The sequence below is a fragment of the Paralichthys olivaceus genome, chromosome 9 (genome assembly GCF_024713975.1).
Source record: "Paralichthys olivaceus isolate ysfri-2021 chromosome 9, ASM2471397v2, whole genome shotgun sequence".
In the NCBI taxonomy this organism is placed as follows: Eukaryota; Metazoa; Chordata; class Actinopteri; order Pleuronectiformes; family Paralichthyidae; genus Paralichthys; species Paralichthys olivaceus.
Window position 1 is genome coordinate 18,409,955 of NC_091101.1, and position 19,046 is coordinate 18,429,000.

General features: G+C 42.3%; 2 protein-coding genes across 3 annotated transcripts; both read left to right on the plus strand.

The window, feature by feature from the left end:
- The first annotated feature begins 172 nt into the window (after positions 1-172).
- Positions 173-8,330, plus strand: taf7 (TAF7 RNA polymerase II, TATA box binding protein (TBP)-associated factor). Its single transcript, XM_020082730.2, has 13 exons — positions 173-520; positions 638-825; positions 1,430-1,506; positions 1,611-1,689; positions 1,999-2,132; positions 2,455-2,575; positions 2,713-2,771; positions 3,221-3,293; positions 4,000-4,113; positions 4,787-4,981; positions 6,802-6,914; positions 7,463-7,522; positions 7,845-8,330. The coding sequence occupies exons 2-13, from the start codon at positions 807-809 to the stop codon at positions 7,887-7,889; spliced, it is 1,089 nt and encodes a 362-aa protein (XP_019938289.1). The 5' UTR covers positions 173-520; positions 638-806; the 3' UTR covers positions 7,890-8,330.
- A 1,882-nt stretch (positions 8,331-10,212) lies between these two features.
- On the plus strand, positions 10,213-18,964 carry LOC138411376 (aryl-hydrocarbon-interacting protein-like 1). 2 transcript variants are annotated; one of them, XM_069531394.1, is made up of 8 exons: positions 10,213-10,465; positions 11,451-11,630; positions 11,976-12,164; positions 13,104-13,280; positions 13,787-13,928; positions 16,224-16,780; positions 17,383-17,524; positions 18,043-18,964. In XM_069531394.1, the coding sequence occupies exons 1-8, from the start codon at positions 10,370-10,372 to the stop codon at positions 18,711-18,713; spliced, it is 2,154 nt and encodes a 717-aa protein (XP_069387495.1). In that variant the 5' UTR covers positions 10,213-10,369; the 3' UTR covers positions 18,714-18,964. The 2 variants fall into 2 exon arrangements, with proteins under 2 accessions (XP_069387495.1, XP_069387496.1); XM_069531395.1 differs by lacking the exon at positions 18,043-18,964 and adding an exon at positions 17,705-18,032.
- The last annotated feature ends 82 nt before the right edge of the window (positions 18,965-19,046 follow it).

A 19,046-nucleotide genomic window follows, 5' to 3' on the forward strand; every position in this document is an offset into this window, starting at 1 on the left:
TGTTGTGATTATTATGACTCATTACTTATCTATAAAATATATTCAGTCGTTTTTTACGGTGTATTTCATCGGGTTATGATACTAGTTGTAAAAGACTGGCTCTTATAGTGAAATATCCAACAGGACAGGAAATGACGAACATATATATATATAAATACCTATTTTCTTATTTATGTATTTATGTATAAGTTGAACGTGTTGGCTCTTATTTGATTATATAACAGATTAGTGATTAATAAACAGCCTTATTAGAAATCACGGCATGTTTATTTTCAACGTACAGTATTTTATGTTTTTAAATGAAATATAAATCATAACAATAATATAACAAGCTAAATACAAGTTAAATATTTATAGTCTCGCCTATTTATTTTATTTTATTCTCGTGACAGGTCTCGTAATACAGAATAATGTTTTATTGTGACGTTTATTGTTATCGGAAATCATTTATATCGGTGAGGGACAAAATTAGCATCACGTGATTTTACTGAAACAGTGAAAACAACGTGAGGAAACATCTGTACGTGTACATCATATATTTTAAAATTTTAAATATGTATTACCCAATCTCTTCTTTTAAGATATAGCTAACCATGTGTGTGCTAAATATGTGCCTGATGTGCCTGATATCTTACAGGCACATTTTCCGAGGAGCTCCTGAAGGCATCAGTCGTCAACACAGACTCCGACATGTTTTTTCCTCGTTAGCTGAACTGGATCGAGTTAAAGTCAGGATCGTGATATTCGCTGTTTCTTTGCAGGTGTTTCATCATCAAACACGTCTTGTTTATTGAAGAAGGACGAAGATGACGTCTAAACTGAAAGGTACAAGGTTAAAACAGCACACTGCTAGCATAGCTGCTAAGCTAACGATAGCCCCTGTTAGCCCTCTCCATTGTAAACAAGCTGCTAACGCGGTTGCGTCTAAATGAATGAATGATTATAGAAATAAAAGAACAGGATGACCGGAGTGTGGCTGCTGATGTGAACCAGCGTGTCACAGCTGCAGGCTTGTAGCAGGTTCCTCTGGACGCTCTGCACTGTTCTATCCAGTTAGCTTCAATGGAGCTAAATTAGCTTATACGTTTCAAAGCTGTGATTAGAAATCACTTTATAACGTGAGATCTACAAGCAATCGAGTGCATTCATCTCACTTCATTCTGTTATAACTACTTCAGACAAAAGTCAATAGACCCGATGCAGCCGTAATGAATATGAAGTTATATACATTTAAATGTGCAGCATAACAGTAGAATAGAGTTACTAAGACACAGTCCAAATCAAAATAAGGTTTTAAATATGACTTATGTTAGTTCAGTACAGCCAAAGAGGTTTGACAAGTTTTGTGTAAATTGTAGTTTTTTAAATACATAAAGCAATAAGTAAGTGGTTTGAACCATTTGTTCATCGTCACCTGTTTTGGTTCTAGTCGGGAAGGTCGGCTCCAAGAACAAGGAGGATGCTCCGTATGAGCTGGAGAGCCAGTTTGTCCTGCGGCTGCCCACGGTGAGACCTGCACTTTATGAAACAGATTTTATATATATATACATATTCATGTTATTAACCATGATTGAGTACTTAAACATGTGATGTGGATGGATCTCTTACAGGAGTATGCTTCAACAGTCAGAAGGATTGCACAGTCAAGCAGTATGAACATAAAAGACAGACTCACCATTGAGTTGCACCGTAAGATGCTTTTATAGTTGTTCACAGTACTGATGTGTGTGACATCACAGTTATAATCAGGTTATATGTTTAAGTACTTTTTAAAGTTGTAAAATGTAAATATTTCTACAGCCAGTCTGACATTTTTATTCATGAAATTTGCCTTTTGCCTTGTTTTTCATTTCAGTAATTTTTATTTCGATAATCTCAAGCATCCTACTTATTGCCAAACTTGTTTTCTACCTGCATGTTTGTTTTCCAACTTGACACCGACAGCTGTGTCAGTGTTTTTATAGCCTCAAAACATCATTCCTCTTATTTGTTTTTTAGCTGATGGTCGTCATGGCATAGTGAGAGTGGACCGTGTCCCTTTGGCCTGCAAACTGGTGGATCTGCCTTGTATGATTGAGTCTATGAAGACTGTGGACAAGAAGACATTTTACAAAACTGCTGATGTCTGTCAGGTAAACCACCACAAGGGCATTTAATTGGATTCAGTTTCCAGTGGAGATGTCACCTTCATTGAATACTTTTTTTTTTAAAGTCCAGGTTTAGGGTGACTATCAATTAAACATGATTTTTTTCCAGGTAGAGCAGCAGCAGGGTGTATCTATATATGCAAACACTGGATACATATTTAGTTTAGGATATGAATTGCAATTAAAAATATTTTGTAAATTTTTACATTCAAATATAAATAGTTAATTATTATGCATGAGTACAGAGACTTTAATCAGCAAATGCTAATTACGCTGAGTCATTAATTATTAATTTTGCATGGCTCAGATGCTGGTATGTACACTAGATGGAGACCTTTACCCTCCCTTAGAGGAGCCAACTGGCACCGACCCTAAGAGCAAGAAAAAGGACAAAGACAAGGACAAGAAATTTGTTTGGAACCACGGCAGTAAGTCGACAAACATCTACACACGACAGCTTTTTGAGCTGAAATATTGGCACATCAGCAATTCAAGAAGTATAGTTTCCCCCATACAGCTGAACAAGCTGTACTGACTTCATTAATCCTGTTGTTTTGGTCTCCAGTCACCTGCCCTCTGAAGAACACACGCAAGAGGAGATTTCGGAAGACAGCGAAAAAAAAGGTTTTGGCATTTCCATTTCCCCTTCAGCTCCTTCCTCCCCTTTCCCATCCATCCGTTTAGCATCTCGTCTGATGATCCATCTCTTTCCCAGGCTCTCTTCCAACAGGGCATTTACATTTCATAAAATAGAAGCTGTGGTGAAAGTGAAAACTAAGATTTACATATAAATAAAGCCTTTCCATCTCAGTTTGCCCCAAAGGCATGCAAAAAGCAATTTCACTATTGCTTTGATCAAAGTGAAAGCAAGTGTGCATGAGCACTACACTTCTACATTGTCTTTTGAATAAATCTTATGGAAGCTGCACAGCCGAGCCATATTGATTTAGCCCCTTCTGTTCTAATCGCTAATGTGCGTGCTGGCATTCAGCCAGCTGCTACCTTTCAGTGTGTGTGTGCGTGAGCAATGCCACGAACAGTTCATGCAACTTGATCTCTCTCTCTATCCACAGTACATTGAATCTCCTGATGTGGAAAAGGAGGTGAAGAGATTGCTGAGCACAGACGCTGATGCCGTCAGTGTCCGTATCCTTTTAGTAACCTACTAATATTCTGCATGTCCATCATGTAAAGACCAAAAAGCAGTAAGAGTCTAAATAAACAAGCACAATAATGGTGTTAAATTTGTGTACCCGGTACGATAGTACAATTCAGAAGAGGAGCGTGTTTTGTATCATGTGGAATGAACTGGAAATGATTTGTGAATTTAACTCACCGCATGACTTCAGCTTTAGATGCATCATATAGTTTCTGCTGTTTTCTATTTTTGAACAAACATAACCTTTCTCCCATCTAACATGCTCACCTGATGTCAGTCCGTCTGATGCCTTTGTGACAGCGACGCACTGTGCAAGGAGGCTATTAATGCTCTAATGAAACTCTAAACTTATCTGACAGAATAAGAGCACAGCAGGGCCGCTCTCAATGGCTGCTTGCTTCGCGTTAATTGAGATGGACTGTTCATTATCATTGCTTAGTTGGTCACAGTGAAGCTGGATTCTAATTATAGTTTTTGGAGTTTGCACGCAGCAGCCGGCACACACATGCTAATGAACGGGAAAGTTGTGGCAGCTCCCGCGGAGTATCATCTGGATTTTACCCTTCAAGTCAACATCAAAGACAAGCTTGAGGAAAGTGAGAGTCTTGAAAGATCATGACTCTTTTACAGGAGGAATCTAAAAGCTCAGAGGAATCTACACAATGTGTGTTGACCTTAACCCGACATGTTCAGGGTGGGAAATAATAGCAGAAGATGAGTCCAAGGAACCAGACCAGCATGGCTCTCTGGCAAACCTGGACTCCTCACCTGGCACCTCAGGACACAAGATGGGTCACGGGTCCTCTGGTAAGTGAAATATGCTTTTATAAGTTTTATAACTGTGGTGAATAAGATGCAGTGGGTTAAAGCAGTAAAAGGGCTGTGAGTTACCACCTGGGCCACATGGCCTGGAAACGTAAAGCAATAAAGCCAGATCAAAATTTGAATCCATTTTTTGAGAGTGAAGAATTGTCTCACAAGTCCCTGATCATCCTTGTCACTTTGTCCCCAGTGGTTTGAAATGGAAGTAGAGCACACCCATGAATTAGTTACTCTTTGGCATCAGGATTATTTTGCCTCTATATTCCCCAGAGGACTTTCTCAGCACCTCGGTGCTCATGAAGTGCTGGCACTTATTGCCACATCAGTTAGTGTGCATGAATAGCACGACTGCTATTTCATTTTGCTGCTGAAACCACTTATTTGCTTTCTGCTTTGTGACTGTTTGCCTCTATTGTGAGTTCATGCTTCTGTGACTTTTACTGCAACACAAAGTGTTAGCACAGTTTTACTGGGTGACAGAGGCTGCTCGCAGAAGAATGGAGCATGCTGGGTGTTTGGAGTCCGCTGTAATAATATCTAGTTTATGCCATGCGAGACTCGCATCCCTGTGCTGACCCACATCAAACCCAAGCACATGTTCTAAATTCTCACTGTTTTCCTCTGTACGTCTGTGTTAATAACAATATCCCACGGCCAGCCCAGCGTGACGAACTGAGAGAAATCTTCAACGACATCAGCAGCTCCAGTGAGGATGAGGAGGATGAAGTGGACCGACACGAGGACGAGGACCTGAATATCATGGACACAGAGGATGATCTGGTCCGACAGCTCCAAGACAAACTTAACGAGTCTGATTCTGCGCAGCATGAGAGTGACAGAAACAACCAGATAGGTGAGAGAATATCAGAGCTTTTATTTCGATCTAGAAAATATGTTTTTTTAATTGTTGACTTTATGAAGAGCAAATTGGATTATGAAGATAGTGTAACTTTATTTAACGATGAATTTAATCAAATAATTTTTATATCGTGTTGTGTATCAGAGACAAATTCAAAATATTCTCTCTATATTTTGAGTTGAATCTCTGGTATTTGGCTGCCGGCTGGACACTAAGGACGATATGGTTTTGGCTATGTTTTTTTTGTGTTTTTTTTTATGTTTGTTTGTTTGCAGTATTATGCAAAAACTACTCAACCAATTTTCCTTACATTTTGTGGAGGGGTTGGGAATGACCCATGGGATAACCCATTACCTCCGTGGTGCAGATCAGGGGACAGAATCAGGAGTTTTTTTCACAGTCTTTAACATTGTGAAATCTTTCCAACATTTTCACTGATTTGAGAATAATTCATGGATCTTGATGGAAAAAAAATGAGGCAGGACTGATGGTGTTTCAAATAAAAATGCGGATCTAGGGAATTTAAATGTGGTTTTCTAAGAGGAATGTTGGGGCTTAGTTCCATTCTACTGCGGTTGTTAATCAAAATGATTGTTTGCTGCAGCACTGTTGACATGGTTTAGTTCTTGTTTGTGTAAAAGACACACATGCTGGAAAGTGTGTGAGTAATTTGGTTTGTGTGTGAGTTTGTCTGTGCGTGTGTGTAGCTACAGTCGGTGGATGAGGTAATTGCAGCATTGGAATTATGCAATCGTCCATGCTGTACTTGCAACTTCCATTTACACGTCAGAATGAAATCTGATCCTTTCAGACTTACTCAATATAACAGTAGTCTTCTACTTTTCAGTCGTAGCGTTCACGGCAAAGAAATTGGCCGCGATGATGCATGCTGATTCCAGAACAGTCTTGAAGACCAGAGATAGCCCTGACACGAAATCAAATCAAATCCCCTGATACTTCAAAGCAGAGGTCAAAAATAACCTTAGCAGGATGTTTTAATCAGAGCTGAGTTTTCTAGGCCAGTCTAGACATTGCACACACACTAACATGAGTAGCTCAACTTTGATATAAATACACGTGCTGAGCCCCCTGCCCACAGAGATGCACACACTGACAGCTCTCAGCTATGATTCTCAACTAGCCAGGCTGATAGGTGTTGTGGCCCAGCGTGTAGCTGAGACAGCTGTCTAGTCTGACAGCTCAAGGCATCCTTATCAACATACATGGAGCTGTCAATCAGCAACGTTATTGGTCAGCTCCTGTATCAGTTCAACAGAGCCTTTCGTGGTGGGTCTGGCTGTGCATGTATCTGGCAGCTGTACAATGTTGTATTAAATGGTTCTGCACTGACTCCCTTCTGCATGATTTTGCATATTAGACCGAGCCAGTTGAGGGAAGCAGAGGATGTGTGCAATTAGTATGAGGGATAGTGGATGGCAGTGGAGCCACAGGTTGTAAGACACTATCACTTTGTCTGGCTGTAATGAGAACCCTGTGTGAAACCCGTAGCAGACTGATTTAGTTGTGTGTTTTAGTGCTTCAGCCTGCTGGCTCATGTCCTTTTAAATGGATTTGTTGTTCCCATTAACTGCAATTTGTCAAACAGAAATGGAGGCATCCTTGTGGTTCAGCAAGTTAAGGTGCATACCTCGTCCTTCTGGTTTTATGAATTCAGTGTCACTCTGAAATTGTGGCTCATCTTTCTCCCTCTCCACCGTTTTTTGTCTTGTCATCACTGCTCAAGAAAACAGAAGCGTTAATTGTGTTCTTTTATGACGGCTGTAATACGTGAACTTCCTGCCGTTTCCCCACAGTTATGGAGTATCAGGTGCAAATCAACGGCGTCAAGGCCAAGCTTCAGGATACTCGTGCCCGCAAGAAACAACAGGAGGAGCTCATCATGAAAGTGGAAAACCAGGCTCTCAAAGTGAGCTGTGAACACACACACACACAGTACATACTCACCCTTTATTTCTTTTCACCATCATTCAGAAACTAGGTCTGCGTGTACAGAAACATAAACAAGAACATGCAGATGAGCTTGGAGGCAGAAGTCTTCATGCAGCATAAGTTCTCACAACAGTGATGTGAAAACATAAAAACAGCTGATTATACACAGCGTTGGAGGCCATTATTTTGTTTTTGTCATTTTAAAGCCTTGAAAATTCATTTTTCTGCCAAGCACTCCTTTGCGGGGTCTTTACAGTGAGTGAAATATGAGCAGACGTAGCCCTTTTTACTTTGCCATTTAGAGCTCTCATTGCCCGGTGTTTTGGGGCCGACAAAGCCCGTTATTATCACAGTCACAGGGAAAAGGTCAGCTGTCTCTGACTGGCATTCCAAGTGGCCTTTCTGTCAGAGGAGATAGCGACATGAGCAGCCCAGGCAGACACACATTTAAAGCCATCACAATTTAATGAGGCTCAGCATGTCGACTCGAACAAATCCTGTTTGTCTCTCTCTCTCCCCTCACAGAACCGTTTCCAGGCCTTGTTGGATGAGATTATTCAGCAGGAGGAGCGGGAGATGGAGCAGGTAAGAACCTCTTCACAAAAGCCCAGGATCAGTGCTCACTGTGCGCTCTCTACAGTTTTCAGCACTTTGCATGAATTTACCATGTTTTAATAGCAAAGTTCAATTTCAGTCACATGAAATTGAATTTGTCAGCGGCTACCAGCGGTATCCTCCTAGCAGCTTTGGAATAGTGGCGACCCATTGTCTTGGGTCATGCTTTGTATTGAAAAATGAAGATAGCAAATTAATGTGAAAAGACATGTTAATCATCATCTACTTACATGCCAATTACACCCCAGAGCTGTCGGGCATCAATCACTCCTTCTATTTTCTGCTCCAACAGCTGGCCTCGCTTCAGGAGCAGCTGGACTCACTGATCGAGAAGTGACCACCAGGGGGCAGCCTGATGACATCTTCAGCCATACAACACGCACACACACACACACACACACACACACACACACACACACACACACACACACACACACACACACACACACACACACACACACACACACACACACACACTATGAAGAGGAGCAGAAGAGGCTTCATCTAGGGAGGAGGGAGTCTTTATTAACTAACGTGCAGTGTCATTCCTTTCAGTTTCTCTTTTTCACACATTACAAACAGCAGAATGATTTTTGTTTTAAATGTTATTAGATTTTGTTGTTGTTGTTTACTATGATAACTGTTTGGTCAGCTTCAGAAGATGAATATCAAGTCCATCCTGAAGCAAAGTGACTTTTACTTCAACTAAACATCTTAACATCTGATGTCATCATGACTTGTATCAAGAATAAATTTCAGTGATACACAAGAAAAAAAACTGTCACCTTTATTGTTTGGAAATACATTTATATGTATTTTTAAACTAGGTTTGTGTCTTTGTTGCTGCTTATTATTGTGTTGAATGTCTAATCTGAGTGAATCTCAACAGTGCCAGGATGACTTACATTACATCCGACATAAAAAGACATTTTCAGACAACTGTTTATACACATCCAGCTATACATGGTTCTGTCAGTGATGTTTGTAATGGCAAACATCTTGTACGCACATGTGTATGGATGTAAAAGGCTATTCTTGGAGACAGTTTGTCCAATCAGGGACAAAAGCAATGTCCCCAATATGTGAACAATCTTAATCTCAGTTAAATGTCAATTGGAGAGAAAAGCTGTGTCCTCCTGAGAACAATCTGATTTTAAGGTCAGTAAGTGTATAGTATAGTCTACTTAGGTGACCTATGACTTGTGTCTCTGTCAGCCACATTATAAATACCAGGGACAGGTGCAGTGAATACTCATTATGTCATTTCATTGGCATCTGTAAAGAGATGATGGGTGTATTATGCAACAGGTGAACATTCAGCTCTTTAATGTGTTAAAAAAATTGGCCAGCGTGAGGATCTGAGTGACTATGACTAGGACGAAATTGTGATTGGCTGAATGAGTGAGCTTCAAAACTGCAGGTCCTTAATGCTGGCTGCGATAGAAAGCTGACAGAGCACAGTACATTGTTGCTTTGGATTGAGACTGTTTAGCCACAGAACAGTCAGTGTCCATGCTGACCTCTGTCCGCTACAGTGGATATGTGAGCGTCAGAAATAGACCATGGACCATTGAGCCTTTTTCACAGCAGACATTTTGACATGCAGGAAAAGCCCAGGTGTAAATAATAATAAAAAAAAAAAAAAAGGCTGAATTCCATTTCGCTGCTATAGTTTCAGGGTCCTGGTGTTGTGCATGCTGGCTCACTGTCACCCTCATGTCTTCCTGAGACACTTGAACTGAACAGAGCTATTGTTAATACACTAGTGCTCTTCACGTCAAAATGTCTGCTGCGAAAAGGCCCATGCAAGAATGTGACCTGGTCTGATGAATCATGGTTTTTTTCCCTCCACATCACCTGGACGACTACTGGGTGCGTATACATTGTTAACCCGAGGAAGAGGTGGCAGCAGGATGCACTATGGGAACGGGGCGAGCCGGGGGAGGCAGTTTGATGCTCAATGTTCTGCTGGGAAACCTTGGGTCCTGGCATTCATGTCACACGGACACTACTTTGTGACACATTCCACCTACCGAAGACATTGCTGCAGACCAAGTGCTCCCCGTCACGGCACCGCTGATCTCATGGCAGTGGCCTCTTTCAGCAGGATAATGTGCTGTTCCACACTGCGAACATTGTTCACCTGTGTTTTAAGGAGCTGAAGACGTATACTTGGCCTCAAACTTCCACAGATGTCAATCTGCTGTTTGTTTGTCACATAAAACAAGCGTTCGAGGACATGACTTCAGGCCTCAGGAGGCTGTGATAACTACTTTATGGAGCAAATGATTTATTGAATGAGTAACTGGCAGATTCATTATTATTATCCACAACAAAGATTACAGGATGAACAATAGCCCCCGGCAGAGATGTGGTCAGAGGTGAAACAGACCTGAAACCTGCAGTCTGCTGTTAAATACTGGCTGTGAGCTACACCTGCATCACTAAACCACCATCACGTCATCAGATTACACTCCTTCTAGAATGATCTCCACTTGTCCCAGAGTGATCTGGGTCTCTCTCATCCACATGATGCTAGGGCCCGGTGGTCATCCCCTCCTCTCCTGCTCCTGCCTGCAGGGATTCCTGCACCAATCGCAGGGGTAGGCGATGGATTAGCTCCTCAGATTAAAGTGGCCATCTCCAAACCCTGCCTAATCCTGCCATCTGTCAGAGAGCAGCTAACCAGCCAAGACATTCTCCACAGGCTAATTAGAAAGTCAGAGGAACACAGATCCAGAGAGAGAAGAAATCTCCCAAAAATACACACACACTCACACACTTTTCTGTGTGGTTACTGCTGGAGACAGAGTGACGATGGAGGAGACGTACCTTTCCAACCATCAAGGAGTGAGGAAGAAGATTCTGGCTGGAGGCAAAGGACCGCTGCCACACTTTCCACCTGGGACAAAGGTAGTCAAAGTCATAGTTAACCCAATGACCTGAATAATACACTAGAATGATTCTTAACATAATTAACTGACGATTGTGATGTAATTAACGTTGCTCAGATTGATGTCTATTTTTAACCGTGTGTTTCATCGCCCACTTCAATTATTTTCTGTTGAATTATTCATGATGTGAGGAAATGTATTCTGTGTCTGGCTCTTTCACACAGAGCAAACATTTGGTCAGCCAAATTGCAACATGTTTTTTGGCAAAGACTCTGTGTTTCACTTCATCACTGATCTGCTGGTAGGACACTTTTTTTTTCCTACCCCTCTAGTCACATCCAGCCATATGGCACAGAGCCTGGACACTGTGACAAACATTTTCCATGACAATGCCAGCATGAATTTCCATTTACCTGCGTGTGTGTGTGTCTGTGCATGCCTTGACTTCCTGGTGAGGTGATCCCCGGTAGCTCACACCGTTATCAGACCATTATGCACAATCTGTCAAGCTATAAATAGAAGGTTGCATGCAGCCAGTGTAATTTTACAGTGTGGGTGATGGTGAGACTTTGTATGTCAAATGGATGTCATACAGATGGAGCACATAATGAAAACCAGCAGGTCAGTGTTACGTTAAACGTGTCTGACATATACCGACAGAAATCAGATCAAAAGCCCATATTGTGTCGTAATTAAATATTAGAATAATGGCAATATAAGGCAGGGAGAGGGGAAAGAAACACATGCACCATGTCGACAACTGCACATTTGCAGGTTAAATGTATTCACACATGTAAAAATCAGTATAAACACATACTAGACATAGATGAAAAAGATTACTCACTATTCACAGCTTCAGAAGTGAGGTTTTCCACAGAGAAAATCCACGAGCAGATGTTGTGATCGTTCATGAATTTCCTGAAAAACATAATCATGTCAGATTTTTTAACAAAATCATTAATCATTAATTCCCATTCTGTGAATGTTCCCCCCTCCCCTCCAAGCTGGTGTTCCACTTCCAGACGCTGTTGGACGACTTCGAGCGGACAGTCATCGATGACAGTCGACTGGCTGGCAGGCCCGCTGAGATCTTTGTGGGAAAGTTGTTTAAGTTGGAGGTCTGGGAGACCCTGCTGATGTCCATGAGGGTTGGAGAGGTGGCGGAGTTCTGGTGTGATCCCATTGTGAGTTGAACAACAGACTTCTTATACACACACACTGAAAAATTAAGACTTTTATAAGGGTTCTAATGAGAGTTCATGAGCCAGGAAGAAAGTCTTTTCCACCTCATTATGAATCAATCCTCTGTAGCCTCCTACATGCTCAGTGTTACAAACAGAGCAAAATTTTTGTTTTTTTCCCTCTGGAGAAAACAATAATTTGCAAGTGAAATTGTCGGTATTTCATGTGTTTTTTCTTCTAGGCATGATTACACAGGCTGGCAGCACCGGGGGGTTACCATGTTCAAGTGCTTCCTTGTCTTATTGCAGTCCTTTTGTATATGTCTATGTTGATGTTTCATTTTGCAGCACACAGGGTTGTACCCGATTGTGTCAAAGGGAATGAGGCTGATTGCTCAAGGGAAAGACCCCCTGGAGGGCCAGAGACACATGTGTGGCATGGGGAACCTGTTCCACTATCACTCCACCGGTTTCCCAGAGCTGGATGAGCTAATGAGAACCCCTCAACCACTTATATTTATCATGGAGTTGCTGCAGGTGAGTGGTAAAATATTGTTTGTCACAGTGGATAACATAAGCAGAAGAAAAAGATACAAATAAAAAATATTTTAGCATCAGTAAACACAGGCAGGCATTAAGACGAGACACATCTACAGATTCATCCAACCCTCCTTTAGATCCGAAACACTTCTGTCGTCTAAACTCAGACAGGAATGACAAAATTCATGTCCCTCTCTCACTAAAACATTCAGCTTTGAAATAATATATCATCCGGAACAAGCTTGAAACTCACCAGGAGGTCCAGCAGTGGTGGCACTAAATTAACATCTTCCCCGTTCACTCTTCTTTTCTGTGCACAAGCTGACAGCTGCTCAGCTCCCCTACTTCAACTAAAAGTGGCAGCACCACAATGTAAAAAGTCTTGCTTTCTAAATTCTAAGGAAAAGCACATTAGGTATTACCAGCACATTGTGCTTTCTAAAATGTAAGTGCTCATTATGCATAATTGTCTTTCAGAATGTTAGATAATGGAGCTTCCAAGCTCCTGAATATTGATATTTTTTTAAATCTTGTAACTGCAAGGTAATATTTTATGCACACAAGTTATTATGTATTTAAAAAAATAAGTGAACAACTTGTTTAAAGTTCAAACTTTATCTTTGTTATTAGCGACCAGTGATAAATCCAGCCTGAGCAGGTCTTTAATGTGTGATAATGCATCAGATTGTAAAGTTGATCAAATGTTCCATAAAAAACTATTAATCATAGCTGTGGAGTAAATATAGTTGAGCAGAAGTACTACAAACTTGAAACAGTAAAGTACAATTACCTCAAAACTGCATTTAAGTGCATTTCTCGATTCAGAGTACTCTGTGTCTTTCCACTACAACAATCCTTTCTTTCAATCAGTGGAGTTTTTCTCCTTTTGACCCTTTTGGCTCTGTTTTGCTTCCCTCCTGCCCCTGCCTCTTCCAGGTCGGAGACCCCATGTCCTACCACCGAGAGTCGTGGATGATGGAAAAGGATGAGAAGCTGCAGACGGTGCCAATTCTCCACATGCAGGGCAACGCGCTGGTCAAGCAGGGACAATTCAGGGAGGCTGCCAGCAAGTACAAAGAGGCGGTGCTGCTGCTGAAAACTGTGCAGTCCAGAGTGAGCGGAGGGTGGTGGAGGGAAGTGAATGATGTTGCAGGATTTTTTGACGTTTTCTCAGGATTTGAGGTTTATGGGACATGCAACTCCCACTGTTTTCCAGAGGGAGATTCCTGTGTTCCTGCTTTGCTCTGCTTCACTGTGTCCCTCATTACAGGCAATAGAGTGTGATTGCTGGCAAAGGAAAGGGGAGAAAAAGAGAGATGTTGGAGGACTGTCTAGGATGAGAGGGGGATGTAAGGATGGAGGAATACTGGAGAGAGAACAAGTTGTATACGAGATGTTTTATAAGGGAGCATGCTTGATTCTTCTGGCAGCTTTAGACACATTCACAAGACTGATGTTGGGAGGCTCGCAGATAGTTGGCCCGTATGCAAACAGTAAATCTTTTTCCCTGTGAAAATATTTAAACTCCTGGATTCTCATAAATCATTCAAATATGTGTAGGAACTGTCAAGCAACAGAACAGCATTCTTGCTCTCTCATCTGTGCATGTGTGTGTTTAGGAGATGCCAGGAGATGTAGACTACATTAACTTGGGTCGAATGATTATCCCTCTGGAGCTGAACTACTGCCAGTGTATGTTGGAGCTGGAGGAGTATTATGAGGTGATCGAGCACACCACGGAGCTGCTGGAGAAACACAAAGGTAAGGATAATAAGATAGAAATCTGAGGAGGTTCCATGTTTACTTATAAATCATCATTTTTGGCACTGAAACACATTTAATTATTATTTCACAGGTGCATTACTCTGAGCATATTCACTTACTCACCATCTCTCTGTCTGACCCAGCTTTACAGGAGCTACCGGGGTTAATCCTGTGCACAGAATGAGTTCAGCAGTTCAGGATGTTAATCACTCCCTTGGCCTGCAGGGATTTCAACCAGCAAACTTACTATGTTCACATAGTGTAACCTGGAGGGTGCAGCCATGCCCAAAATCTGAGAGGGAAAAAAAGCATCATGTTGCTATCGGCATTTGTTGGCCAAGCCAGTGTAATTTATGCATGAGTGTCATTACTATTTAAAATGTGTGCAGGTCTTTGAAACCGTATATATTCACTCTTTATGGAGCTATAAAAGTTTAAGAAGTGTTTTCATAAGGCTTGCACTCCAAACCTGCAAAGATGGCCGATAAGAGATGCTTGTAATGTGGAGAAAAGGTTGGGTTTGAATTTGAAAATGTTTTTTTTTTATATCTCAGCCTTATCAGCATAAATGGTTGCAACTTAGGACATTTTAGCTGAATGCAAATCTTCCTCTGTAATTGATTTACAGGAAGATTCAACAACTTAGGAAATGTGTAGATAAGAAAATCAGCCTCGCTCCTGCTCTTACTGCAAAATAATTTAAAACCATTTTCTTATCCAACTCTTGTCAAGGAAACAAATAATGATTCGTCCTAACATGTTGAATTTTTCAGCACATGAAACAGCTGCTCGCTAGAGAGTTAATAAAAGCCTGAACTTCACCTCTGGACAATATTAAAAACAATCATTTTAAAAAGCTGTATGACGTGTCAGGGTCCTGTGTCAGCGCTGGGTTAACTGCAGAGGCTCTTGCATGTTGGAGCTGCATGTTGAGCAGCACTGTCAGACCCAGGGCTACTCAAATAATCCTGGAGGAGCTCGCATGTTGGCACAGTCTCCACTTCAGAGCCTTATGAATTATGCCCCTCACCCAGAGACAGGATCCACTGAGGCAGTCTTTATTTTACTCTTGGTCCCTCAGCCTGAATTCCCACTTTTAGATGTGGGTGTGTGTGTGTGTGTGTGTGTGTGTGTGTGTGTGTGTGTGTGTGTGTGTGTGTGTGTGTGTGTGTGTGTGTGTGTGTGTGTGTGTGTTTGTGGCCGGTGGAGAGAGTGTGTACTGTTTTTAATGTGTGATGTATGTGTGCTCAGGGCTTATACAGCAGGAGGATGTAAACTTGCTTGCGAGTGAGCAGGAGTGGCATCATGGAAAATGGTGGGCAGGAGTTTCTGAGCCCAGTTCGAAACGGCTCCTCATAAGAATGATCCGTCCCACACAAGCATCACTCCTCCTTTTCCTCTTCTCCTTTTCAACCTCTTATTTCCGTTTTCCAGCCATTACATCTGTACACTTTCGTCTCCCTTTCTTTCTTTTTTTAATTCCACTTGCATTTTTCTGTCGTCATTGATTTCACGTTGCCTGTATCAGTTAGAATCAGCCACTCCACTGCAGTTTCATCCCCTTTTACCCAGTTGTTCTTTAGCAAAGCACCCGCTGGTGTGTCTCTGCTTTTGCCCGAGGTGATGAATAAATCTGTTTAAATGTTGGCTGAATGAAGATTAAGTGCAGAGGCAAATTAAATGCAGAGGAACAGAGAAGTGGAACCATCAGTGGATATCTGAACCAAGCACATGGGTCTAATCTGCTAAAAACAGAGGCACTGCAGTGTTTCTGTGTCTGTGTGTGTGTGTGTGTGTGTGTGTCCACATAAGACTTAAAAGATTAATTCAGCATTGTCTTGGCAGAGAATTGACTTTTTGTACACTTTAGATTTCAAACAAACAAAACAAGAAAATGTTAATTTGTCCATTAGTGAGCTTTGAAGGTACTGCATCACTTTTGTGGCTGTTGGACGGAGCAATAGGACGGCATGGTGCCTCAGAGCAACTCAGAGCAAGAGGGTTATTGGTTTGAATCCTGTTTTAAGGAGATTACATGTCCTGAATGATCTGATAAAACCCTTTAGTTATAAGAATGATGCAGCACATGATAATTTTTCTTTAACTCAGTGTTGATTAGGAATAAACACATCACCCCTGCACACTGTCCTGAATGCCGAAATAGACAATTTTGTCCTAAGTACACAAACTGACACCTCAGGAGCTAGAGCAGGTTTATTATTGAATATTTCTAGTTAGACATTAACTACTTTTTCCCCCTTATTCTTGTGTTGTTGTTTTCACGTACCTCAGACTGTGTGAAGGGCTACTACAAGAGAGCCAAGGCCCACGCTGCCGTGTGGAACGAAAAGGAGGCTCGCAGAGACTTCAACATGGTGTCCCACCTCGACATCACACTGGCGTCTCTTGTCCACAGGGAGCTGAAGGCCCTGTCAGAGTGCATGAAGGAGAAGTACTGGGAGGAGAAGGAGCAGTACTGGAACATGTTAGAGACAAAGGAGAGCAAAAAGGAGGAAAAAGAGGGGCATGATGAGGAAGATCAGGAGGGAGAGGAGAGGGAAGACAAAGGAAAAACCAAAGAGAGTAAAGATGAAGGAAGACGTGGAGAGGAATCTACATCCGAAGGTGAACTTGGAGGAGATGAATGCACGGTGAAGATTAAACCGGATGAGGGTGCAGGTGACAAAGAGGAAACAAGCTCCTCTGAGGGGAAAGACTGGCAGCAGATGTTACGACTCGTCATGCTGCTGCAGAGCGAAGGAAACTTCCTCATGAAACAAAACCAATTCCAGGAGGCCGGTGAGAAGTTCAAGGAGGCCATAGACTACGTGGACATCCTACAGAATAAGGTGAGCGTAAAGAGTAATGCAATAAAGTCATGTGGCATTTTCTGACAAATGAAGCATAAAGAAAAACCTTTTGTTGTGATGACGGACGCCAGATTCGATATTTACAGCCTCCACTTGAGCACGATGATTGATTGGACGTGCCTGAAAGTAGTCGCACAAAAGAATACAATTGTTTGTTATTGTTGTTGTAATCATCATCATTGTTTCTTTACTGAAGAGCAGCTGTGGTGTTGTAGGTGTTTCAGTGAAGTGAGGAGCAGAGAAAGAGCTCTAAAAATAACAGCTATCCACAGGGAAATAACGGTGACAGCACACGCCTGTGCTTCTTTTCTCTTTCTTAAACTCCCCCTCCTCTGCCACACCTCACTGTCTAACCCCCCTCGCACCTTTCACACACAATAAACTCCCTCCTCCTCTAACATTCCTCCACCCTCACCTGCTCTTTCTGTCAACATTCCTCCCCACGCTTCATATTTTCATCTCTCTCTCTCTCTCTCTCTCTGTTGTCACACTCTTTCATCTTTTCAACATTCCTTCCACCATCCATCACCATCCTCTCATCATCCCACCCTTCTTCACCGCCCTCTCCGTCTGCTCGCCAGGTGGATCAACGGGGCGAGGACTTGGAGTCACTGGAGAAAGTGCGTCTGCCGCTGACGCTCAACCTCAGCCAGTGCATGCTGGAGTTGAAACAGCACAAGCGAGTGGTGGAGCTCATCAACAAGCTGCTGAAGAAGCATAAAGGTAATGTACGTTAGCAGGAATCAAAAAGGCCTCAGACTTTTGGATAGACATTCAGGTTTAGTTTTCTTTTCCCTCTTACACACCTGCTTTCTTGAAGTTTAAAAATATCTGATCTGTTGCTGTTACAAATGTCTGGCCCTCAACGCCTGCAACAATCTTTGATCTTGCTGTTTACCGCAGAAAGAAGAAACCAAACATTCCCAACCACATTGCAGAGTCTCTCTTACGCTCCCGCGGCACCCACCCGTGGACATCACAGCCAAAAATGAATTCATTGTTTTCCTTTTGTTTCTGCCTTGACTGAATTATTTATAGTTGAGGCTTATGTGAAATTGTTGTTCTTATGCTTTCCCTTTTCCCTTCATTTACTTCCCTTTCCCAACTTCCCCTGTCTCCTTCCTTTCTGCTGCTGTTCCGTGCAGTTACTTCATCCCCCCCCTCTGGCATTTTTATCTGACTTCAAGTTTTACTGCTCACCCGGCTGACCTCCTGTGGTCTCCAAATCTTGCCCTTCATAGGTAACTTTAAGGCGGTGTACCAACGGGCACAAGCACACGCCGCTTTGTGCAATGAGGAAGAAGCTCGAAGGGACTTTGAAATGGTCGAGAAGTTGGACCCGACGTTCAAACCCTTTGTCCGCCATGAGCTGAAAAAGCTGGGTGAGCGCGTCCGCTCCATGCACGCCTGCCAGAATAAGACTTACTGGGACACGATGCAGGAGAAGTGGGGGCCTGGTGGAAGCAAGACCAAGAATGTCAAATTTGCACAGAAAGTCACAGAGGGAAACGCTGAAGTAGATAAGAAGGCAGAAGAGAGTAAGATTGAAGAGGAGGAAAGCTCAGAGAAACCCACCCCTGCTGAGAAAGAGGGAGGGGATGATGCAGAAACAGAGAAAAGCCCAGATGTGAAAGCAGAGAGGAGTAATAAAGAGCTAGATAGTGGGAGAGCGAGTGAAGAGGGGTTAGATAATGAAAATATAGAGAGTGCTGTGGATCACGAGTATGGGCAGGGTGCAGCAGATAATCGAGCCACAGATAAAGATAGTGATCCTGCGGCCACCAGCACAGGCAAAGATAATGTAGTGAGCAGGAGATCAGAGTGTGATAAGGGCAAGAAAGAAGGTCAAATGCCAATCAAGTGCTGCAGTGAGCCCAAGCCGAACAAGCCAAGGGAACAAAGCCACCAGTGATAAGACAGGAAATGGTGGCACTCAATCAGAATAGACCAATGGACTGAAATTGTCTTGTGCAGAGCCAAAGGCTACAGGCGAAGCGAGTGGGTGGAGAGATTAATAGAACGAAAACTGGAAAAAGAAAAGCAACATGGATGCAGGGGGTGAAATATGAGGAAAGAGAGGTGATTAACAGCCAGGTCTCAACTGTCAACAGGAAAATATTGATTCTGCCACATACAAAAATAAACACAAGAAGAAAAATTAAAGCTGTTATTTGGCACCGTTCTGAGTTAAGTTTCATTATTCAGCTCTCAGAGGGACAACTGTGAGCACATGAAGAAAAAAAAA